Source organism: Balaenoptera musculus, chromosome 6 (assembly GCF_009873245.2).
Source record: "Balaenoptera musculus isolate JJ_BM4_2016_0621 chromosome 6, mBalMus1.pri.v3, whole genome shotgun sequence".
NCBI lineage: Eukaryota > Metazoa > Chordata > Mammalia > Artiodactyla > Balaenopteridae > Balaenoptera > Balaenoptera musculus.
Genome location: NC_045790.1, coordinates 34541442 through 34567940, shown reverse-complemented (window position 1 = coordinate 34567940; position 26499 = coordinate 34541442). Strand labels below are relative to the sequence as shown.

At 40.4% G+C, this 26499-nt stretch overlaps 1 protein-coding gene across 2 annotated transcripts in view; it reads right to left on the bottom strand.

Moving 5' to 3' along the window:
- Window positions 1-7252: 7252 nt before the first annotated feature.
- Window positions 7253-26499, bottom strand: part of RASEF (RAS and EF-hand domain containing) — an 86982-nt gene continuing 67735 nt past the window's right edge. For both annotated transcript variants that reach the window (XM_036855915.1, XM_036855916.1), the window contains 3 exons: window positions 18964-19083; window positions 16457-16533; window positions 7253-10593 (listed from right to left, as the gene is read on the bottom strand). In XM_036855915.1, coding sequence (XP_036711810.1) covers window positions 10488-10593; window positions 16457-16533; window positions 18964-19083 — 303 coding nt within the window. In that variant the 3' untranslated portion in view covers window positions 7253-10487. The remainder of the gene's footprint in view (window positions 10594-16456; window positions 16534-18963; window positions 19084-26499) is intronic.

Below are 26499 nucleotides of genomic sequence, written 5' to 3'. Positions count from 1 at the left end.
TCAGAAATGTTAAGTCACTTGTCAAATGTCAGAGTTAGGATTCTAACTCTGATGATTTTTTCCACATTCCATCCTTGTGACTTTGACCTTAAAATTTGCATCCTCTCCAAGGGTCACACATTTGGCCTGAAAATTGTAAAAACATATGCTCAAGGATTTTGTAACGTTTTGCTTGTGCTGTAGTTCTGCTGCTCTTTGTTCATGTTTATCATCTTTCTCTGAAATCATTCTCTGGCCACTTCAGCCAGAAATTTCCTTCCAAAGGGAAAGGGGTGATCTGAATCTTTTACTTATACTTAACCTACATCGAGTGGAACAAGCACAGCCCCGAGCTATGCTGTTCTGCCATGGCCTTCTGAAGGGTCTGGGGTTCCAGCCTTCCTTCCAGGGAGACAAGTTCCTGCTTCAACCCAGTTAACAGAAGAAGCTAGGACAGGGTCCGCTTATGCCTTCTCAGGAGGTCAAGGGAATATGAGTATGGCTGCCACCATTAAGAGATCCATTCTGCAGCCAGGCTGCCGGTGGTGGTGGATCACCCATCCGGGTGGTGGTGCTGGGGGTGGGGGTGGGATGCAGGCTGACTGAACAGGAAGCAGGAAGGAGCTCTAGGAATGTCTCAGAACGACCTCCTGAAACAGTCTGTAGGAGGAGCTTCATTCAGTCTGTGAGTGAGGGAGCGTGGAGACAACATATAGCTTGGAGGGGCTTACATTTCTAGTAGATGCTTACAGATCTCAGCTTGCCTCTCAGCCACCTCCCTCCCCAGCTTTCTCCATTTCAATCCAAGGGTTTTAGAGAATTTCACATATTTACATGAATGATAAACAGATATTTCTCTGAAATAGCCAATTATTGGACATCTTCAGAGAGAGGTGAAGGGGCCACAGACCCTCTTCGGTTCTGAGCATTTTATCTGATTGTTAAAGACTTACATGTGGCATTAAATTCTAGATTCCTGGCCACTTTCTGGTCTGGTTAATGGGACAGGACAGTTTCCAAAAGCCTTAAAGTTTTCTTTTGACAGTCAAGGTGAGTAGTTCTGGTGCTTTCTGAAATGCAGTGGGACATAATGAAGAAATGGGGAAGGATGACAGGAATGAAGGGCTGGAACTGGCAAGCTTATATCATGCAGTCTTTGGTTGGGGAAAGGACAGGAGTCATCCTCTAAGGGGAAGGCACCAGGCAAATCCTGGGAGGGGATACAGCTGACTGAGTTTAGCACCATATAATATACATGAAATACATATAGATATACATATATAAAAAGTATATATAAAAGTATACATGAATATTCAGGGAGGCAAGGCTGGTGGAAAGGAGGAAAGTGGTGAAGGATCCCAGGTATAGGTGGTGTAGAAATGAGACACAGCAGCAGGGCTGAGTACAGGCTGCTGGCAGGAACTCGACCAGCTCAGGTATTTTCCGTAGCATTTTATGGAAAAAAGCCGAATGAACTTTTTGGCCAACCCAGTATGTTTAGAAAAACCCTGTGTTTGTGGTTCTTTCCCAGAAGCTTCAATACTAAACCCACTGCTCTTTATCACACTATGGGCAAACAGATTGAAGCTGAGATTTACTCAGCTCCTTCCTCCAAAAGTAGTGGACCTTGAGTTGGCTTCCTGGCTCTAAGCTCCTTTGAGTGCAAAGCAGATTGGCTTTTCTCCCTTACATGCCCTGGTTAGGAATATCCCAGCTTCTGTCCCAGGTACTCAGACACCCATCTACATAGTCTTCCTCTCTGTTTCTCTCCCTGCCTACCCTTGGGGGTGGGGTCCAGCCCCTTACCATGCCCTACTGTCATCTTCGTTCCAGGTGTCATTCATTCTATGCAGCTGATAGGCAGTAGAAGTGGGATATAGGCAGGCGAGCTACAGCAGCCTCCCAGGTGAGTTCTCCAGAAAGATCTAACCAATAACCAACAGGGAGCAGAGAGGGGAGATTCTATCATTTGCTTTTGACATTTGATTGTGTTATCCTGCTTTCTCTGTTGTCCCCTTCTGTAACAGCTATTTTTGGATATTGGACTTCCTTCCTCTCCTGGTTTCTCTTTCTTTGAACTTTTCTTTCTGGAAGACTCCTCAAATCTGTCTTCCAAACTCTATATTGTTTACTTTTTTTTTTTTTTTAATTATTAGCACCTTTAATTAATTATTTATTTATTTATTTATTTGGCTGTGTTGGGTCTTTGTTTCTGTGCGAGGGCTTCCTCTAGCTGCGGCAAACGGGGGCCACTCTTAATCGCGGTGCGCGGGCCTCTCACTATTGTGGCCTCTCTTGTTGCGGAGCACAGGCTCCAGACGCGCAGGCTCAGTAGTTGTGGCTCACGGGCCTAGTTGCTCTGCGGCATGTGGGATCTTCCCAGACCAGGGCTCGAACCCGTGTCCCCTGCATTAGCAGGCAGATTCTCAACCACTGCGCCACCAGGGAAGCCCTATATTGTTTACTTTTTTGTAAACTTCTGCTGTCATGTTTTTAATTTCTAAGATCTTATTTTTGATTTATGAATGTTCCTTATTTGATAGTACCTTGTTCTTGTTTCATGGCTGCAGTAGTTTTGTCTATCTCTCTAAATATATTAATGATAGATTTTTTTTCTCTGCATAAGCTCTGTTTCCCTAAGTTGATATTTTTCTGTTTCATTTGGTCTCCGTTTTCCATGTTAGAACCTTTCCACAAAAATCCAGTGATCCTTCAGGTGTTCAGGGGAGCTAACATCCTGATTGAAAGCTCTGAGTGATGGGAGCGACTTGCCAACTTTGAACTTTACTGTAGGGTGATGGAGGCAGGGTGCATTTCTTAGAAAAGGTCTTTCCTCTTATCTGGTCAGTACTCCAGGGAAAAGTCTTTCAGTCTCTGGAAGATAAAAGCATCAGTGTCCTGAAAGCTGAGTAGGTAGTATTAGCTTTTAGCACTTAGCACTCAGATTACATATTGTCATTTAACTCCCCTGCTTTTTGAATAGTACCAACACACTCAACCGTGCCTTATGTAGCCCCCAATCTAGCATCCCTCTGTTTTACTCCAGAAAGTACAACTCCAGACTTTGGTCAGAGTAGTAGTGGCATAGCATGAGAGAACAATACTTAAGGATAAAACTGCTTCTCAAACTACTTTCACCCCACCTTCCCTTATACTCCCAGTTCCAGAGGTACGTGCTTCTGCCTTTGGGAAATCTGCAATGTAAACCTAGATTGCTCTCAGCTTTCCCCCACTGGCTTAGAATTCAGCTTTCTTAGGTTGTTAACAACTCGGTTCCAAGTTTTCCATCTACTCTCCAGCTTCATTATTTTGTTCCTGTTGTCTTCTGCCTTTGTGGCTCTGTATCTTTAAAAGAAAAACCCATTTGATTCTAGTTTCAGTGGGGTTTTAGAGAGGAAAAATGATATGCCATCTCACCCCAGAAAACATTCAATATTTCTGCTTCTTAACCCAATTATCCTCAATCTTTAACCTTTCTTACTTCCTCAGCCCATGTACATGGCTGTAAGAGGGATGATTAAGTCAGACTAGTTTCAGAGCTGCAGTTATAAAGGGAGGAGGTGGATTACTACACATTCCTGCAAGGACCACATTTTATCCTTAAACTTCAGCACACTTAATGGTCAAGAACAATTGGCCACATGCATTCTTTTTCTTCTGTGAGATTTGGCTTGCTAACATATAAAACAGCATCTATAATGTTAGCCAGCATGCTCCCCTTGCTTGGCACCTGGAGGGGAGTGTATCACCAGTAAGTGGTAGTCAGGGATGTAGGACAGAGCAGGGGGACCAAGCCCCCCTTCCCACAGCAAGCTTCCAGGCTGAAGCAGAACTGAGCTGGATCAGGGAGAGGACTAATACCACTAAGTCAAGCTTGGAGTTTTGATTACTATGTGGGAATTCTCTTCTGAATATACTATGTTTGCAGCTTCTCACCCAGGGCAGGGGTTCCTACTTAGGGCCATGGACCCATTGGGTCTATGGGTAAAAATCGATATTTCTACCTTGGATGGGAAAAAATTACATGTTTATTTTTTACTAAACTCTGATTGGAATTTAGCATTTCATTTAATATAAAATGCTAGCAACAAACCGCAATAGGATTATTGGTATCTGTGACTGTGTCACCAGTAGAAATCATAGATATTTATACTCTACGTTAGATTCTTTGCAGATGTCGCAAAATACCATTTACCTTCATCATGATGTCAAAATTATGGTAAGTAATAGACCTACCATCAGATCTTGTAGTTTAATGTGCCAATAAAGCAGCACCAATACTGTCAGATATCACAAAATTTTATTTTATTTTTTAAAAAATGTTTATTTCTTTGAACTTCTTTCTTTTCTTTGTTTTTTGGCCACGCCGTGCAGCTTGTGGGATTTTAGTTCCCCGACCAGGGATTGAACCCAGGCCCTCAGCAGTGAGACTGCAGAGTCCTAACCACTGGACCACCAGGAAATTCCCCCCAAAATTTTAAGTATCTTGGGAACAGTGTTTCAATATCATTGGTTTCCTTAATAATCCTATGTATTTCATTTTATTCATTTAAAAACATTATTCCAAGGGGCTCCTCAGCTTCAGAGGAGTCTGTGACATTAAAAAAAACCTTGAGACCCTGATCTAGAGGAATCTTAAGTCATGAGGCTGCTGAAGTGTGCACTGAGAGTGGGGAAGGGTTACCCCCACTCAGTAAAGTCTAAAGGGCTGCAGGAGACAGAAGTCATCCAGCATGCCAGGCACACAACCTGCTCTTCACATGCAGTCTCACCAAGTCTACGATGGGCACTGGGGGTAGAAATCATGGGGGAGAGGCTCTAGCTCAGACCCCAGGGTTGGGTAGAGCTGCTGGGAGGAAGCAGTCTCGGAAATGAGATGTGCAGGACAGACAGGAGTTGGGCAGGCAGATGCCGAGAGCAGACAGGGTGGTGTTCCAGGCAGAAAGCGGAGCTGAGTAAAGGGCTGAAGGGGAGAGAGCAAGGCTTGATGGAGGGACAGTTTCCTGTGCCCGACTGGGGACTTTGGGGTGGAGAAAGAGGGGGAGGAGGCAGAATGTGGATCTTATTTGTTTACAAGTTTGTTGTCAGCCTCCACCAGAACGTAGTCTGCTTCAGATCTGTCTTACTCACTCTGCATCCCCTGGGTCTAGCATTGCACCCGTGACACAGTCAGGCTCAATAAACATAACTGAATTAGCGAAGGAACAGTTAGGAGCCAGATCACAGAGGGCCTGAGAGGTCATGTTAAGAAATTTTTGGATATTATCTAAGAGTAAATGTATCTGTTTCTGAAATGACTGATCAAGAAGAGAAGGTATTTGTAGCGAATTAAAGAGCATTAGTTTTACTCCTAAAAGTACACTGGAACTCATAAAACTTCCTCTGAAGAGATCTTTATCCAGCTCTTGAGTTCTACCCTGCTGCACAGCAATGGGAAGATGTGCCAGAAAACTGGGATTGAGAAATTTTCAGAAAGCCCAAATCCTAAGGACAGTGAGGGACTCTATAAAAATGTATGTCATATACCACGAAACATGGTTCCTGAACTGCCAGCCTGAGAGGTCACGAGTTAAAGGGCATTACAACTAAATTCCCACTCTACGGAAATTTAAGAAATATAAATTCACAAATAAACCTGATGTGCAGAAAAAAATTTAAAACTGGGTAATTATTCCTAGAATTTTGCACTTGAAAATTTATCTTAACCTGTAATTCAAGTTGAAGCATTTGTGCCTATTTTCCATTTTCAGCTATGAAAGCATCTTAATGTCTAGATCTGGAAAGAAAAGATGTTATTTTTATTTTCTTTATAAATTTATTTATTATTTATTTATTTATTTATGGCTGTGTTGGGTCTTCGTTTCTGTGCGCAGGCTTTCTCTAGTTGCGGCGAGCAGGGGCTACTCTTCATTGTGGTGCGCGGGCTTCTCATTGTCGTGGCTTCTCTTGTTGCGGAGCACAGGCTCTAGACGCGCAGGCTCAGTAGTTGTGCCTCACGGGCTTAGTTGCTCCGTGGCATGTGGGATCTTCCCAGACCAGGGCTGGAACCCGTGTCCCCTGCATTGGCAGGCAGATTCTTAACCACTGCGCCACCAGGGAAGCCTAAAGATGTTATTTTTTATTTTAAGGCTTGCAAAACAATATGCTTTGTTGGAGATTCATTCCCATCCTGTGGACTTTTGGATATATACACTGGAAATCCTTGTCAACAGGCTATTGGTCATAGTATAAACATAAAGGTTAGTTTCCGTTTAAATAACCCCAATACCCACCACCATTTTTACTGTCATTTAGATTTGAAAGCCCAGTCAGAGCTCTGTTACATTCTTCGTCCTTTCAACTACTTCATCCAGTCACCCCTTAATAAATGGAGAGCCTACACTTATAAGGACTCCATTCACAACTTTCCATTCTAACTTTCAGGCCCTCATTCTCTCAATGATTTCCTTCTCTTTTAATCTACTCTTTACAGAATATTCTATCCTATATGATACCCCAACTTTGTGCCTAATGAAATACCAAGAATATACGTGGGAGGTAAATGAACTTACCTCCAAGTGAATCCTCTACAATGCCCCATCCCCCAAGTAATCTGGTAAATTTTGGGAGTTCTGTCACATATTGATGGTAGTACCCAGGGCCCTGAGCAAGACCAGTGTGATCAGTGGTGCTTCAAAAGTTTTTCTTTTTTCATTGAGGGTGATCAAAGTGCCAGGTACTATTCTAAGCCCTTTCCATACATACACTCATTTAGTCCTCACAACCGCTCCATGAGAAAGGTAGGATATGTCTAGTTAAACAAGTATGAGGGCAATAAGGATGCTGACCAGTTAGAAAGGGTGCTCTACAGGTGAAAGCAGGCAGCCTCATCCTGGTTTGGGGTTGAGAAGGGAAACTTCCTGAAGGAAGTGATGTTTAAACTAAAGCAGAAGGATGAACAGGAGTTAGCTAGGCAGGGTGGGGGGGGGCACGCAGGGGTGTCAGAGGAGGGGCTTAACCCCTGAGGTCATGAGAACTGCCAGAGCACGTCCTGAAATTTTTCTATGAAAGCCTTACTGTTGCTGGCTGTCACACCCCAAGCTGGTCGATCTGTAGCCCCGTTGGCCAAGATGACATGATGTGCCACCGTACCACACACCATGTGTTCATTCTTTTCTCTCCCAGCCAGCTGCCCAGGCCAGTGTTTTAGAGGCAGGGTTTCACGTAGGCACATCGTAGGACTAAAATTACTTCAGCGATGCCTGCAGCAAAGCTGAAGGAAACACCAGAAGGCCAAAGCAAGCATGCTTTATTGAATTTATGATGTAGAAAATATTTGTGGTTCCTTAGACATTTGCATTGCTATAAAAGTTACACTTTATGGGATAATTATTAATGGTTTGAAGAGAAATAAACAGTATAAATGAAATATAGCCAATACCATGAAAATGTAAACCATGTAAATCAAAATCATAAAATAATTATTCAGTACTCAGAGGCCTTCTTAATATATACATATGAAATTTCTCATACACATATACAATAAAAGCCCACAAAAACCGTGACTCTGAAGCCGATCACTGTACAAATATGAAAATAAATATCTTTAAACTCAATTTTATCTTCAGCAAGAGGGTTGTACGGTTTGGCTTCATGCAAATCACATTTAGTATTAAATAATCAAATGTCACATATGTCATCTAAAGCAGCAAGTGGAAAAAATAAATTATGAAAATGCATGAGGTTAAAAGTTAACAGTGAAAAATGTCTCCATAGCCAATGTTCTTTTCCATGACAAAACTAAAATATTATCCAATGTGTCAGGATACATAAAAAAGAGTGTAGTATAATTGTGATTTTAAAAGCTCTCCAAGGAAAAATTGAGACAAGGTGAGTTACTTGCATAGAACTATGCAAGTGTAGCAAATTAAGTTCAAGTTAAAAACATTAGCTATTATTTTTGTTCTTACCAAAAATATACTCTAAATTTGAGAACACCTTCATGAAATCAAATGTTAGTAATAATCTTGGTTTCCTAGCAAGGCAACTGAAAGAGCTATAAGAAGCTTTTCTTTAAACAAGATTGCTAACCAGAGCTATCAGTAAGTCTCTGATTTGGATTTTGTTGCAAAAATATCTATTCAATTAGTTAAAGATGATTGCTTTGTTTATCACAGGCACCTATGTAATCTAATCAATTTGGGTGTGCTGGCTGTACAACCCGGAAGCAAAGACCAAGATAATACTTCTGTATCAAAGGTATACTATTATATACAGATTGTAAGACAAATATAGACACTTTGTGGGAAAATAAATAAAGACAACACAATAACATGTATTATAAAACAGTTTTGTGCAATTGCACCGAACACCTAAACTTGAGTACCATATATCAACACATAGGTGTCAGGTCTATTCTAACCTAGGCTCCATAGATGCCACCTAGGCAAACAGCAGTGGCAAAACTTTCATCGCACCATGGCACAAAAATAACCATCCCTCCCTGGTTCAGTTTGACAATTCCCCACCAGCAAGGCATTCTTTTTGGTAAAAAATGTAAACTTTTTTTTCTCCTGGGACCAAAAAACAGTAAACAGGAATCCATGGTAGAGTTGTTGAGGACAGAACCAACTTTCCAGTAAAAAAAAAAAAACAAAAAAAACCCAAAAAAAACCCAACTAGATCTCATCAGTAGAGAGAAGGCACGCTTTGAAAAGCTAAACGGACATTGTGGCTATTTATAATCTCTGTGTGCTAACATACTGGCCAATTTTCGTTAAAAAAAAAAAGCTTGGAGAATTTAAGGTCTGATCATAAAAATCATAAATAGAATTGTTTTAATTCTACAAGAGGGATGTTTTTAGCTTATGTATTACAATAAATAAGAGCTATTATTTAAGTTTTTTCAGCAGGCTACTTGGGGCCTGGACCTATGAACAAAGGTAAGTTCAAGACTCTAGTTGGGAATAACTTAGCTGGTTCAGGCCACTGAAAACCAAAACCAAAAACCAAAGAGCATGCCTTGCTGACCCACCCTGGGGTCAGGTATTGACTCCTTTGGCTTTTGGAGACATTTCAGTGGGGAAGTCTGGGAGGCAGCACAGCTTCTAGGAGGGCAAGACCTATCAGGCTGTTGGTGAGGATGAGTCCCTAGTCACCTGAGACAAAGGACTCTGAGTTACCTGTACCCTAACCACAATTCCTCTTCAAAAGAGGTGATTTTCCAAAACTACACATAACATTTCTTTCACTGTTCATTATTTAAGGAGGAGAATGCTGGCAACCAGGGAGTTAGGGGATTTGCGTTATTCTGGAGATTCTGCTCTTAAACCATGGGTAAACCATGGGGAGGTTTGAGCATGCATATTTTCATTCGGCAAAATGTTAAATCAATACTAGTGTATTTTTTGAAAGAGATATAATTCACATACCATAAAATTCACCATGTAAAGTATACAGTTTCGTGGGGTTTAGTATATTCACCAAGTTGTGCAACATTACCACACTATAATTCCAGAGCATTCTCATCACCCCGCAAAGAAACCACAGACCCGTTAGCAGTCACTCTCAATTCCTCCCGTTCACCAGCCCCAGGCAGTCTCTTGCTGGTGTTTTTTTTTTTTTTAAGTGAAGTGTGACAACTTTCCTGGGCCTTGTATTTTCAGTTGCATGTAGCTTTCTATTTTTTCATTAGAATTTTTAACAGTGAATTCAAACCATTGACTTTATAAGTATTCTGAGATTATAAAATACCCTCTTTTATATACAAACTATTTTTGTCCCCCAAATGTTTTCTTTCTTCATACATAAAAAATAGATTTTTCTGTCTCCACTGGAGCTTAAAACATTACCATTTTTTCTCAAATTCTGTTCTTGTACAAGAAGTGAGAAAAATTAATGCCCCAATATTTAAAAAGTACAGACGCGCAGAGTCCTTATTAACTGTGGGCCATCATGCTCTCCTTCTCACTCCTTAAAGAGCTACAGAGCTGAGAGGGCCGAGGCCTGAAAGGCCAAGCTGCTTGTTTACAGATGAGGAAATGAATCTAATGTGGGTTGGCGACATGTCTGAGACTACAAGGCTAGTTTACAGCAAAGCTAGGATGGTAACCCCCTTTTATTAGTTTTCTAGTATTGAATATTGGAAGTAAATGTCATAGGTTATTTACCACATGAACCTAATTACGTCAGTGAATTTCTTCTATAGCTTTGATCTGAGCATGTGGGTTGTTTTTTTTGTTTTGTTTTTTTTTTTTTTTACCACTTTAAAAACATTTACACATTATCTGTTAAGACTTTGTAAGAATAAGACAGGTATATTTAACCAGGGGGCCCAAATCACTCATTGAAACATAGCAAAAAAGAGCCGAGGTTCTGGAGGGACCTGAGAGCACAGTTCAGATTTCCCACACTGTAACTCTCCATACGACAGTGTCCGTAGGATGTACCACTCCATGTAGGAAGCAAATAAGTCATGTACATTCAGTACTCTGGGAATGAAGGCTTCGTGGGCCAAGGATCTTTTGGATTTAACCATTGCAACAATTCTTCATCTGGGTTGACTTTTTGGAACTGGTCCCACTCAGATTGGTAATGGATTTGCTGTCACCCTCATCAGTTCTTTTTTTCACTTCCCTGGAGGGAGAGAGAGAGACAGAGAAAGGAGATTACTGAGGTATAAAACTGAACCATAAACAACTCTGTAGAAATAAAACAGCACTGCTGAGCACTTGCTGTGTGCCATCCAGACAGTGTCCTAAGTGCTTTGTAGGTGTTGACCTATTTAATCCTCACAACAACTATATGATTTTGTTGTGCCCCATTTTATATGTGAGGAAACAAAGGCAAAAAAAAGTTAAGAAATTTCCCTTAGGTTACACAGCTGGAGAAGTGGCAGAGCTGGGATTCCAGCCACGCAGGTGGGCTCCAGCGCTCACATTCTGAGTACCAGGCCACACACTCATGCATGCACACACACACACCCACACCCACACACACACACACACACGCCCAGGTGCCTATACACATGTGCACACACTCACATGCACACACACAGACTACTCTTGCTCTCTCCTGTGGTTTTGCATGGCTTACAGTCTGCACACGCACAGGTCACTCCTTAGGACTCTGGAACCTGGCTCCCATCCCCAGCTAATGCTTAACATTAACAAAAGCAATGATGACTTTATAACCATTCTGTAATTATACATGGCCGTGGAGATAACAACAGATGGTTAAAATCCGGAAAAAATGTCTTCCTTTTGCCTCTTCCTAAATTTCTTTTAGAAATAACTGCTAGAGGCAACACTGGACCAAAGATCTCCATGATCTTATGAAAGCCCCCTAGGGAAGTCTCCTATCCCTGGGGATGCTTGTGAAATACACACATCCTGAAGTCCCACCTTAGACAAGCTGAATGGCAAACTCTGTGGGTAAGGAGAGTGTGACAGCTTGTCCCCAAGACAACCCCAAAGAGTTCTGCCTCCGCTGTCAGTGTCTGGTGCCCCCCATTAAGTGGTGAAGCTTGTGCCGCTCCCCTGTGGTCAGCACCGGCTCTGTGACTGCTCAGACCAATAGAATGGCGAGGAAATGGTGTGCTAAAACTTCCAAGCCAGGCATTAATAAGGCCTGACCATTTTGAGCTGCCATTTACGAAGCCCAGTGTTGCTCACTGGAGAGAGGGCAGCAGAGAGGTCCTGGGGGCTGAGATGCCACAGGGAGGAGCACCCTGGCCGCAGACATCAGACCGAGCCACAGCAGTGTCCGTGACCGCAAATGCATGAGACGCCCGAGGGAGAGCAGTCACAGACCCTCCAGTGAGATCCAGTCATTTCTGGTAATTTCAAGAAATAAATAGTGGTGTTGTTCTAGGCGACTACATTTTGGGTGGCTTGTTACAGAGCAGTAGATCCTGGGAATTCGCATATTCCCAGCACAGCAACGCTGTTCAATAGAAATAGAATGTAATTCACGTATGTAATTTAAAATTTTTTAGCAGCCACAGTAAAAAATGTAAAGAGAAATAGGTGAAATTAATTTTATTAACATATATTATTTAACTCAGTATTACAAAAATATTTTAGCACGTTACCAATAAAAATATTAATGAGGTATTTTACAATTTTTATACTGTCTTCAAAACCCAGTATTTATTTAATACATCCAGCACATCTCAGCTTGGATTAGCCACACTTCAGGTGGCTAGTGGCTACTAAACTGGTCAGCACAGCCGCAGAAGGAGCTGATATGTGCTAACCTTTGAAAACCACTGCACTGTGAGTAGGAAACAAAAGGGAAACTGGTTCTTGCTGGAGACCAGTTAATAAATGCTATGTTACATGTTTTCACATAGTCCTTATTTAATACACACAACACACACACATGCTGACAGGTAACAGGTGAGCTGTCTTCCCTTCACAGATGAGGAAACAAAGACTCAGGAAAAGAAGGAGGATACACAGTTCAACCCCATAACACCCTGTAAGACTTGATTCAGACTTCTGACCTCCAGAACTATATTTTTATTGCTTAAAGCACTAGGCTAGTAGGAATCTGTTACAGTGACAACAGAAAACTAATACAACTTCCAAATGCAAAATCTTGACCATTTGCTCATTCAACAAATGTCCAATTTATGCCAAACTCTGGGATCCTCAACTAGTGAGCTTTTTTTTAAAATTGTACATTTTTTTTTTTTTTTTTTTAAATTTGGCTGTGCCGGGTCTTAGTTGTGGCACACGGGATCTTCCTTGCGGCATAGGGGATCTTTAGTTGCAGCATGCGGGATGTTTTTAGTTGCAGCATGCAGGATCTTTAGTTGTGGCATGCGGGATCTAGTTACCTGACCAGGGATCGAACCTGGGCCCCCTGCATTGGGAGTATGGAGTATTAACCACTGGACTACCAGGGAAGTCCCTCTCAACTAGTGAGCTTTGAGAGAGCCAGATGTCTTCTAAATAAATCGTTACCAGGTCCCCGAGAGCCGCTACGCTAACACACACACAGTGAAGCCGACCTCTTGGTGGGATAGGAATTCACTTTCATTTAATGAGGAAGAGAGATTCCAGGTGCAGGGAACAGCATGTATAGAGGCAAAGACGCATGAAAGAACTTCGCTATGACTGGAAGCAAAGTTTGCTGTGTCTATAGATTATCATTCATTTGGGAAGCAAGATAAGAGATGCAAATAGAAAGGTAGGTGAACTGGGCTCTGGGGGACCATAAGCCACTTGCTAAGGAGGCTGGACTCTATGCTGTAGGTAGGGCACCAATGTGGGGTGCAAGCAAGAAGGTCTTAATTGGATTTTTATTTACAGAGATTACCCTGATTACAGGGTGGAGGATGAACTGATGTTGGAGAAACTCTGAGGCAGAAACTTAGGTCCCTCCTGCACTAAACGGGGTAGGAAATTCTGAAGCCTGAAGCAGAATGGGGGGCGGGGGGAGAGGGATTGAAGGAAGATTGCAGAGAGGTCACTGAATCAGTAGGGCCCCAGAACCCACTAGAGGCAGATGATGAAGAAAGAGGAAGGAGTCAAGACTGACTCTAGGTTACTCTTTTTGAATTATAATGTTAGTAGTTTCCTGAGAACGGGAGTATAGAATAAGGAACAATTTTAAAGAAAAATGAACACATTAGGGTTTAGATATGTTGGGTCAGTCATGCCTATGGAATTTTCTTTTGTTGGTGGGTGGGAATATAGTTGTGGAATTTTAAAAAAAGATGGGAGTTAAAAATACAGAAATTAGAAGTCACCTTCTAGACATAGTTCTAGAAACCATGGGGGTGGAAGACATTAGGCAGAGAGAGAAAGAGGAAGAGGAAGAGAGTGCAGAATAGAATCCTGAGATTACCAACATTTAAAAGGCAAGCCAGAGATTCAGAGTAGTGAAAAGTCCCAATTTTGCCATTTAGTAGCTGTGTCACTTTGAGCAAGCTGATGAAGCATTCTAATTCTCAGTTTTCTTATCTGTACAATGGGTTTAGTAAACATAGCATCTTCACAAGACAACTCACATCTCTCCCTTCTGGAAGGTCTAAAAGGCCTCTGTAAGTTACATATCATATGGCTGCCTGGTCATGTATTTTGTTTTCTTTTTTTTCTCTAATGTTAAATTGCACAGCCTATCTTACATACCCTGATATCTCTACAGGGCTTTCATGCTGAGCAGAAATGATAATAAGGCAGACATTACTGAACACTGAAAGCAAATATTAAGGGAGAAAAAATAGGTACCCATATTGTTCACCTGGCCTTCAGTTTCTTTAATCTACCAAAGATGCAGGCACCTCCCACTTTAAGGAAATCAAGAAGATTAATTCCAAACATCTAAAACAGGTTTAAGGCTGGGAAAATTAAATTACCTCACCCCAAACTGCCATATGCTTAACAACTGCATTTTAAATGACTCAATCTTATGGACAGATTTATCCACAATGGGCTCAGCAATGGCACTGAACTGATACATCAGCCCGAGCTTTTTGTGTTTTTCTCAAATTTTAGGCCATTGACCAGTTCAATGCCTGTTGTACTTGAATCTATTGAAAAATGTTTAAAGCCTGTGGCTCTAGTGATGGCAGATTTACTTACCAGTGGACAATGGTTGGAATGAATGTCTATCAGCCCTACGGGGAAACTGCATTTCTAGGAGAAACTTTTCCTGGGATAGAGAGGTTTTTCCAAGAAAAAGCAGAGGAGTTCTGGTTGTTAACCAAACATTTATGGCCTTCCTTCAAAAATGAATACTATTTCAGACAGGGCAAACCCATAAACTGTTCTAGTTCAAGTTTCATGACATGACATGGTATGAAGGGGAGTTACTATTATACATAACATTCTGACAGCTGTAAAACTTTTTAAAGTGGAAATTTTACTTGTGGAAACGATACCATTTTCATTTAAGACTTGGGTACTTTGACAAGCAATCTGATGACACAGTATAAAGCAAATTAAAGTCTTTATATGTTTGGTTTATTTATAATTTTCCTATTTAACACATTGTTAACATAACTAACCTAGAGGCCTCAAACCAGCCCATAATGCAATAGCAACAATTTAAAAAGCTCCTTGATAAGTGATTCACAAGAAGTGACCTTGTTACCAGAATGCTCCTGCACACAGGTGTTTTAAGTAAAGAAGCTACACTGTAGACAGGGTGGCTGCTGGGCTGACCCAACATGCCAGCAGGAGCACCAGGGGAAAAGGCCGTTGGCTCTCCTATCTTTATGATATAATAAAGAGGATCGATTCTGCACTCTGGGTGTGACCGGGGCAATTTGGAGTCATTTAACTGTAACATGACCCCACAAGACAATTCCGCGTTAAATAGTGATTATGTTATTCAGTAGAGTCCAGGCTATTATATATGGAATCATAGACTGTCAGAACTAGAAGGGGCCTTAGGGATCATTTTCTTTAGCCCTTTCCCTCATTGTACAGATTAGAGATGCCTAAAGGAAGACAGGGACTTAGTCAAGACTCCACAGCTGTTCGGGGTAGATTTAAGATTGGACTTTGAGCCTCCTGACACTACAGTCCTCCAACGTGCTGGGCAGAAGCCAGCAGCCATGCGGAGGGCCTGGCCTGCAGCATCCTTTCCTGCTCAGCCCAGGCAGCAATTCAGCACTCCCTGCCTGAAGCGAAGGTAGCACGGAGCCCCTTACTGTACTATAAAGTTAAGATTCTTATAAAATCAGAATCTCACAAATGATCTCACAAATCTCACAAATCTCTACATGCCTTAAATTATGTTTCTGCTTTGTCAGCAATTAAGGATCATTGGCTGGATTTTGTTAATGCGCATTTTTATATTTTTTCTTTATTTTTTGGGGGGGTATTGAATCCCTTTAGATCAGCAAAGAATCATCTTTTCATCTGTGGCAGAAAACTAGGCAGAAGAAATAAATCCAGCAGAAAACATTGTTATTTCCTAAGAATACTGCAAGGATTAAAATACAGTTAAAACCAAGTTCCTCAATGATGCAATTTTCATTCTAATCCACATCCCAAAATGTTATTTATTATTAACACCATTGCCTTAGCTTAATAATCACCTGGGTAATAATGTAAACAAAGTGCTTCCAACTGGCATGACATACAATTTGTTTTGTTGAGTTCTTTTTCCTTTACCTTGGAAAATGTCATAACGTAATAGATAGTTATATTCATAATAGTCTCTTGTGTTTAAAATCTGGTTCCTGGAAGTGATTCACACACGTCAACTATTAGCTTTGTGGGGACATTTTGCAGAAATGTCAGTGACACCTCAGATGCACCTGCTTTGTTTGGCAGTAGAGGTATTTTGCCAATGTTCACAGTGAACAAGCAGCATACCAGTTTTTTATAAAAACTATGCTTGTTTCTCCAACCACTACTGAAAGACAAGACAGTGTTTTCCCATGTAGATTCACATTATGGTCAAGAAATTTGACACACACAACAGCTAAGTGAAAATTCAGTCCTACATCCAGTTTTCCAAATATAAGGCAAAACTTTACCGAGTAAGGTGGAGAACAGCTTCCACTATATTCGAACCATCTTTGGCGCTTGTTTCACAAAATAATGCCCCATAGGTCTGTAAAAAACATATATATACCATTAAATGAAGGCTTTGATTAGGTTTCCTGGAATGTTCGCTTTTAAAACCAATAAAATAAAATAAAAATATTGCCCTGTTGAGTATGCTAAAACTGATAGTTAAGAAATTGGATTGAGTTTCAAGACTTTAAAAAAAAAACCAGGTTTGAGCCTAGTTATTCCAGGAACAGTTCCTAGTCAAGAGGATTTGTATTTTCATCCAGAAAAAAAAAAAAAATCCCACAATACAAAATTTCATGGTTTAAGGCTCTTATATCCAAGTGTCACACATACTACCAAATGTTCTCTATCAAATAATTTGAGAGAGAGAAAAATGATAGCTTAAGGTAACCACTTAGGAATTAGATGTCCATCAAAAATATGTCTCCTTTTGGCTGGCAGCTAACACACATCCCGCCCCCCACCCCTTCACCCTATCATCTTTTCCTATCAAGATTCAGCAGCCTCTGTGTGGCTAAAACCAATGGACATTTTCTAGTCTATTATTTAACCTCCCAGTGGTTATACATACAATCACTGATCATATCACTCTCCTGCTTCAGACCTTTCGATGCTTCCCATCCCTCTCAAGCAATGTTGAAATGCTTACCTGGCCGACAAGGCCTAGCTTGTGCGGGGCCCCAGCCAACCTCCCAGTTTTACCTGCCACCACTCTCCCTCACTCACAGTGCTCAAGTTACCCTGGCCATCCCTCGATTTCCCCAACACTCCAAATTCCCTCCCACCTCAGGACCTTTTCACCTGCTGTTACCACTACCTAGGTTATCCCATATCCCTAGTAACCCCTTTCCCCAGGCTGACTTCTACCTACCTTCTAGATTTTTAGGTAATCCTCCCTTGAAGTTAAGATTAAGTGTTTTCTAACTCTGAAAAGTTGGTATTAGGTCTTCCTACTGTAAAACCTCTTGATGTATGTATTTTTCCAGCATAGCACTTGCCGCAATTGTAATTGATGAGGTTATTTTTGTGTGTCTTTGTCTAACAGCTGGAGACAGTTTCCTTTAGGAAAGGAGAATTATGTGTGCTGTGGGGCTGGGTGTGGGCGACACAGTCCTGTGTGGGATATGGGGAGGACATGATGGGTGCTCCGGAGCAGGGAGAGAAGGAAGAACCAAACAATGGGGAAAGACTACCGTGAAACCTTTACCCATGAGCCCCCAAATCCATAGAAAATCTAAAAAATACCCCAAATGAATGTATTTCTAGTAGAAATGGGTAGTGCTGCTGCTGAATTTCATAGCCAGGATGTTATAGGGTGAAAGAGAGATGGCCTTTGAGGATGCAGGAGGGTGGAGGACATGAGATGCATAATAAATAAGCAAACCTTGGGAAATCTGAGAAATTGTGGGGGAGGGAATAAAATTGGCATGAGGCCAGGAATTATGAGCTCTCTAGGGGAATATGTGGATTACATGGGTTTAACATCTGTCTCCCCCAGACAGTAAACTATGTGAGGACAAGGATGGTTTCCTTTGTTCTCAACCCTTTGCTCAGCTCACAATGAAGTGCTTTTTCACATGGTGGATACGATTAAATATGTGTTGAATGGATCTCTTCTGTATTTCACTGCCTAGTTTTGATGTTTATCATATTTGGCTCACAGTTCTAAAATTTAAAACAAGAAACAATTCCAACTTAGAATAGTGAAATTGAAAATTTTTAAAGTTCACATGTATATGTTACAGAGCAGTCCTTTCATGCTGATGACAGACAACAATGATAGCAATGTCAGATCGGACTGTTATGATAAGAACTTCATATTTGACCTAAGGAGCATCTGGTTCCTTGTTTGGGTAAGACAAGTCATAAGAGGGCCACATAGCATTCTGACACAATGATAATAATGAGAGAATAAACACTGCCCACAATAATAATCTGGACAGAAATGAGGTCCATCCTTTGTACAAATGCATAGCCAAAAATAATTTTATACTATTCCAAATGACTACAAATCTTAGAGAAAAGAATGAGTCTTCCAATTCTCTTCACCACTTTACCCAGGTGACACACTGCACCATCTGCTGCCCCTTGGCACAGTGACCCTCTGGAACCAAACCCATCTTTTCAAAACAGGACACCCATTCTTCTTCCTTTACCTAGGTTCCAGGACTAGAGAAGGATTCCAGGAACTGGGGAAGAGTGAGGAGGAAGACAGGATAATTTTGCATCCTCTTTGTCATTGGTACTCAGTGGGGGAAAATGATCATGTGATTGTTTTACCTCCACAAGGGATTTAACTCTTGGTGTAATTATTTACATTCATGGGACGGATGGGGGGCACTGGGAGTTCTGCCTGTATAGGGACAGAAGACTTATCAAACAGAGTGGAGTTTGTCAAACAGCCTCTTCGGCAAATGTAGACAGAAGTGAAAGATCCCTCCCAATTTGGACCCACTCTTACTCTTACCATGGCCAGTTTTTCTCCAAAGTACCCTGGGACACATTTTTGTCCTTCCGCTTCAGCAGCATTACGAAGATCAGCCTTGTTTCCTACCAACATGATAGGAATGCTATTATGGGCTGCATCCTACCATGAAGAAAAGAAAAAAATTGTGCATACATGAAACATTGGACAAGTTATGAGGTTGATGACGACAACAGCTACCATTTCTGAATGCTCCTTATATGCCACATGATGTACAGACAATATCTTTAAACCTCAAAATATCTCTAAAAGGAGCCAAACCTTTTCCCATTTCCAGATCAGAACACTGAAATTCAGAGAGGTTAAATAAGACGTTGTAAGGGCCAGGGGTGGTCCAAACTGACTCCATCACCCTTGCCACTATACAAACCAATACAAACTCAAGAGGCGCGTCCCCAGAATTACATTTGGCTGTAGTGCCCACATAATTTTCTATAATTCTCACTCCAAACAGTGGTAATTACAAGTCAACTTCATTATCCCAGGTACAAAACACACAAATATTCCCTCAGCTATAATGGGACAAAAATGGAGTCTGAGAGTTCCACACTCGCTGCTATCTGGCTTACAACAAAAGCAAAATAAGAAGGCCCTAAATGTCAACATTTTTCTTGTGAAGAGTCAAGGAGCAGTCATTCAAAGTAACAGATTCTCAGGATAATGCTCCCAAATCAGCATATGCATACTGTTGCACTGTCTGTCCCGGCATTCATAGAGGAGCCGGCTGGCAGAATGTAAGATGTGAGAGGCAGAGTTAAGTTTGAGACTCTGTCCCTCCCACCACCACCTGGCTGCTCGCCGGCTGCATGAAATCAGGCAAGTCTCTTCCTGTTCTATCTGCCTCCATTTCCCTATCTGAAGGGGTCAGTAAGGACACATCCCCCTGAGCAGGCTATGATGAGAACAGAAGACAACCTGACTAGAAAAACAGGCTTATAGCTCCTAAACAAGCGAAACAGCAGCCCTCACTGAGAAGTGACTCTTTGTGGTGCCTAAAAGCATCCAGGTGCTCATCCACTTTGGTACCACACCTGATACAGCATCAAGAAATGAGCCTCAAAAACAATGAAATTATGCCACACCACTGCCTTTTGGACTCGTTTCTGATGATGAGTCATTAATTGTACTGTGGTTCCTCTGTACACTATGAGTGATTTTTCTCTTGCTGCTTTCAACATTTTCTCTTTGTTTTGGCTTTTGGCAATTCAACCATGATGTGTCTAGGTACGGATTCTTTTTTTTTTTTTTTTTTTTAACATTTTTATTGAAGTATAATTGCTTTACAATGTTGTGTTAGTTTCTGCTGTATAACAAAGTCAACAAATAATTATAGAGTCAGCAAAACCATCCTTTAAAAATGAAGACAAAAGAAAGATGTTTCCAAATAGACAAAATCTGAGAGAATTTGTTGCTAGCAGACCTACCTTTTAAGAAATAATAAAGGAAATCCTTCAGGTGGACAGGAAATGACACAGATGGTAACTTGAATCCACAAGAAAAATGAAGTGCCCCCAAAATGTTAAATATATGGGCAAATTAAAAAGAGTACATAAAAAAAAACAATGAAATTATATTCGACTTCCTTTCTCTTCAAACCACTTTCATCCAACCAAATGCATCAGAGTGAAGTAAAAGCGAAGGGGAGAAGGAAATGAAAGGCCCTCCTCAAAACTAGATGCCCTACCCATTAATGTGTTAAGTAATTGAGTTTGGTGGGGTACTGCTCGGTATTCAAGGGGGCGTCATATGGAAGCCATTAATCAGATATTCACTTAGGTAAGCCAAGAATCTGAGTATCTAAATGACTTAAAGTCATACAGATAAATGCTGCCACCTCCTTCAAGTCTTGACTCAAATATCACCTTCTGGTGTGACTAACCTGACTACACTACCTGTAGCGCACTGCCTCACCATAAGGTCCTTTACCCTGGCCTCGTTTTGTTCCTATATCTAGCACTTCCTATCATTCTATTTATTTTATTTATTTATGTCTGTGGCATGTTATGTCTTCCCCACTAGAGTACAAGCTCCATAGGGTAGGGCTCTTCGTTTTATTAATGGATATACTACAAGCACTAGCACAGTACATGCACAAAGCAGGGATGCCCAAAATATTTTTGAATGTGTAAAATTCGGAAAGACATCTCATGTCTCAAGTGTCTCCATTAAACTTTTACCCAAAATATTCAATCAAAAATTATTCATGCCAGGTAAATGGACATAATTTTATTTATAAGCTTTTGTAACCCAGTGGTTTTCTTTTTTTTATTTAAGGTTTTTAAAAAATTTTATTTTTTATACAGCAGGTTCTTATTACTTATCTATTTTATACATATTAGTGTATATATGCCAATCCCAATCTCCCAGTTCAACCCCCTCCCCCCCCAGCTTTCCCCCCTTGGTGTCCATAAGTTTGTTTTCTACATCTGTTTCTCTTATTTCTGCCTTGCAAACTGGTTCATCTGTACCATGGAGAACAATGGAGAACAATATGGAGGTTCCTTAAAAAACTAAAAATAGAATTACCATGTAACCCAGCAATCCCACTACTGGGCATATACCCAGAGAAAACCGTAATTCAAAAAGACACATGCACCCGAATGTTCATTGCAGCACTATTTACAATAGCCAGGTCATGGAAGCAACCTAAATGCCCATCAACAGACGAATGGATAAAGAAGTTGTGGTACATATATACAATGGAATATTACTCAGCCATAAAAAGGAACGAAATTGAGTCATTTGTTGAGACGTGGATGGATCTAGAGACTGTCATACAGAGTGAAGTAAGCCAGAAAGAGAAAAACAAATATCGTATATTAACGCATGTATGTGGAACCTAGAAAAATGGTACAGATGAGCCGGTTTGCAGGGCAGAAGTTGAGACACAGATGTAGAGAACAGACATATGGACACCAAGGGGGGAAAACTGCGGTGGGGCGGGGATGGTGGTGTGTTAAATTGGGCGATTGGGATTGACATGTATACACTGATGTGTATAAAACTGATGACTAATAAGAACCTGCAGTATAAAAAAACAAACAAAACAACTAATACTAAACTTTCATTGGGTTATTTGTATGGAAATATGTTAATATAAATGTTTCAGACATTACATGAAATTTCTAAAAATCTTACATGTTCTGGTATAATGTTGTAAGTCATAATCCTAGTTATTACTTTAAAATGTATATCTCAGAAATAACTAATTTTCTTGTCAACTGCATTATTATGAACTTTCATCAAATCTTTAACCGTGGTCATTTTTAAGTCTTTTGTCATTTACAGACAGTTTTGGGTGTACTCTGATGCTTTTGCAAATATGTTCCTATAAAAGGGTTTCATCTTCAAGAAATTCATGGAAAAGACTCTGACAAGTACAGGTTTCTGGTAACTGACTGTACTGCTGAACTGAATGAATAAGCATTTTCAGAACTCTAATGAAAAACTGATGAACTCATAGAAGTGCTAACAAAAGATCAAGATGAAAAAAAAATTAATTACATGGGACTGAGTGAACTGATGAGGATGAGTATAATTTTTGTGACTTTCTGTTTGAATTAAAAAAAAAATCCCACAAGGACTCAGAGGCAAAGAATATACAAATCAATTTTCACTGCAAAGTAAAGGAGCTGTTACAGTGGAGGATTACCAGACTGAATGTCAATATTATGACATAGTATGAGTGTGTTTTGTGTTTGGTAATTGTAATCATTGTTGCTTTTGTTGTGGTCATCCATGTACAATGCTTGGTGTCAGTCTATTTATCTCTTGTAAAAATAAAATACAGTGTGTGTGTGTGAAAAAAAAAAAACAACCAAGCAAATAGTATAGGGAGAAGTGATATAATACAGTCATGTATTAATATCTAACGTTTAAAAAAATTTTTATTTTTTATACAGCAGGTTCTTATTACTTATCTATTTTAAACATATTAGTGTATATATGCCAATCCCAATCTCCCAATTCAACCCCCTCCCCCCCCCCCCTGCTTTCCCCCCTTGGTGTCCATAAGTTTGTTCTCTACATCTGTTTCTCTATTTCTGCCTTGCAAACTGGTTCATCTGTACCATTTTCTAGATTCCACATATATGCGTTAATATACGATATTTGTTTTTCTCTTTCTGACTTACTTCACTCTGTATGACAGTCTCTGGGTCCATCCACGTCTCTACAAATGACCCAATTTCGTTCCCTTTTATGGCTGAGTAATATTCCATTGTATATATGTACCACATGTTCTTTACCCATTTGTCTGTCGATGGGCATTTAGGTTGCTTCCATGAGCTGGCTATTGTAAATAGTGCTGCAATGAACATTGGGGTGCATGTGTCTTTTTGAATTATGGTTTTCTCAGGGTATATGCCCAGTAGTGCGATTGCTGGGTCATACGGTAATTCTGTTTTTAGTTTTTTAAGGAACCTCCATACTGTTTTCCATAGTGGCTGTATCAATTTACATTCCCACCAACAGTGCAGGAGGGCTCCCTTTTCTCCACACCCTCTCCAGCATTTGTTGTTTGTAGATTTTCTGATGATGCCCATTCTAACTGGTGTGAAGTGATACCTCATTGTAGTTTTGATTTGCATTTCTCTAATAGTGATGTTGAGCAGCTTTTCATGTGCCTCTTGGCCATCTGTATGTCTTCTTTGGAGAAATGTCTATTTAGGTCTTCTGCCCATTTTTTGATTGGGTTGTTTGTTTTTTTAATATTGAGCTGCATCTGAAATTGAAACTGTGATTAAAAATCTTCCAGCAAACAAAAGCCCAGGACCAGATGGCTTCACAGGCGAATTCTATCAAACATTTAGAGAAGAGCTAACACTTATCCTTCTCAAACTCTTCCAAAATATAGCAGAGGGAGTATCACTCCCAAACTCATTCTACGAGGCCACCATCACCCTGATACCAAAACCAGACAAAGATGTCACAAAGAAAGAAAACTACAGGCCAATATCACTGATGAACATAGATGCAAAAATCCTCAACAAAATACTAGCAAACAGAATCCAACAGCACATTAAAAGGATCATACACCATGATCAAGTGGGTTTACCCCAGGAATGCAAGGATTCTTCAATATACGCAAATCAATCACTGTGATACACCATATTAACAAATGGAAGGAGAAAAACCATATGATCATCTCAATAGATGCAGAGAAAGCTTTCGACAAAATTCAACACCCATTTATGATAAAAACCCTCCAGAAAGCAGGCACAGAGGGAACTTGCCTCAACATAATAAAGGCCATATATGACAAACCCACAGCCAACATTGTCCTTAATGGTGAAAAACTGAAACCATTTCCAATAAGATCAGGAACAAGACAAGGTTGCCCACTCTCACCACTATTATTCAACATAGTTTTGGAAGTGTTAGCCACAGCAATAAGAGAAGAAGAAGAAATTAAAGGAATCCAAATCGGAAAAGAAGAAGTAAAGCTGTCACTGTTTGCAGATGACCTGATACTATACATAGAGAATCCTAAAGATGCTACCAGAAAACTACTAGAGCTAATCAATGAATTTGGTAAAGTAGCAGGATACAAAATTAATGCACAGAAATCTCTTGCATTCCTATACACTAATGATGAAAAATCTGAAAGAGAAATTAAGGAAACACTCCCATTTACCATTGCAACAAAAACACCTAGGAATAAACCTACCTAAGGAGACAAAAGACCTGTATGCAGAAAATTATAAGATGCTGATGAAAGAAATTAAAGATGATACCAACAGATGGATAGATATACCATGTTCTTGGATTGGAAGAATCAACATCGTGAAAGTGACTGTACTACCCAAAGCAATCTACAGATTCAATGGAATCCCTATCAAACTACCACTGACATTTTTCACAGAACTAGAACAGAAAATTTCACAATTTGTATGGAAACACAAAAGACCCTGAATAGCCAAAGCAATCTTGAGAAAGAAAAATGGAGCTGGAGGAATCAGGCTCCCTGACTTCAGACTATACTACAGAGCTACAGTAATCAAGACAGTATAGTACTGGCACAAAAACAGAAATATAGATCAACAGGAACAGGATAGAAAGCCCAGAGATAAACCCATGCACATATGGTCACCTTATCTTTGATAAAGGAGGCAAGAATATACAGTGGAGAAAAGACAGCCTCTTCAGTAAGTGGTGCTGGGAAAACTGGACAGGTACATGTAAAAGTAAGAAATTAGAACACTCCCTAACACCATACAGAAAAATAAACTCAAAATGGATTAAGGACCTAAATGTAAGGCCAGACACTATCAAACTCTTAGAGGAAAATGTAGGCAGAACATTCTATGACATACATCACAGCAAGATCCTTTTTGACCCACCTCCTAGAGAAATGGAAATAAAAACACAAATAAACAAATGGGACCTAATGAAACTTAAAAGCTTTTGCACAGCAAAGGAAACCATAAACAAGACCAAAAGACAACCCTAAGAATGGGAGAAAATATTTGCAAATGAAGCAACTGACAAAGGATTAATCTCCAAAATTTACAAGCAGCTCATGCAGCTCAATATCAAAAAAAACAAACAACCCAATCCAAAAATGGCCAGAAGACCTAAATAGATATTTCTCCAAAGAAGATATACTGATTGCCAACAGACACATGAAAGAATGCTCAACATCATTAATCATTAGAGAAATGCAAATCAAAACTACAAGGAGATATCATCTCACACTGGTCAGAATGGCCATCATCAAAAAATCTACAAATAATAAATGCTGGAGAGGGTGTGGCGAAAAGGGAACCCTCTTGCACTGTTGGTGGGAATGTAAATTGATACAGCCACTATGGAGAACAGTATGGAGGTTCCTTAAAAAGCTAAAAATAGAACTACCATACGACCCAGCAATCCCACTACTGGGCATATACCCTGAGAAAACCATAATTCAAAAGGAGTCATGTACCACAATGTTCATTGCAGCTCTATTTACAATAGCCAGGACATGGAAGGAACCTAAATGTCCACTGACAGATGAATGGATAAAGAATATGTGGCACATATATACAAAGGAATATTACTCAGCCATAAAAGGAAACGAAATTGAGTTATTTGGAGTGAGGTGGATGGACCTAGAGTCTGTCATACAGAGTGACGTAAGTCAGAAAAACAAATACTGTATGCTAACACATATATATGGAATCTCAAAAAAAAAGGGTCATGAAGAACCTAGGGGCAAGACAGGAATAAAGACACAGACCTAGTAGAGAATGGACTTGAGGATATGGGGAGGGGGAAGGGTAAGCTGGGACAAAGTGAGAAAGTGGCATGGACATATATACACTACCAAACGTAAAATAGGTAGCTAGTGGGAAGCAGCCGCATAGCACAGGGAGATCAGCTCAGTGCTTTGTGACCACCTAGAGGGGTGGGATAGGGAGGGTGGGATGGAGGGAGACGCAAGAGGGAAGAGATATCGGAACATATGTATATGTATAACTGATTCACTTTGTTATAAAGCAGAAATTAACAAACCAGTGTAAAGCAATTATACTCCAA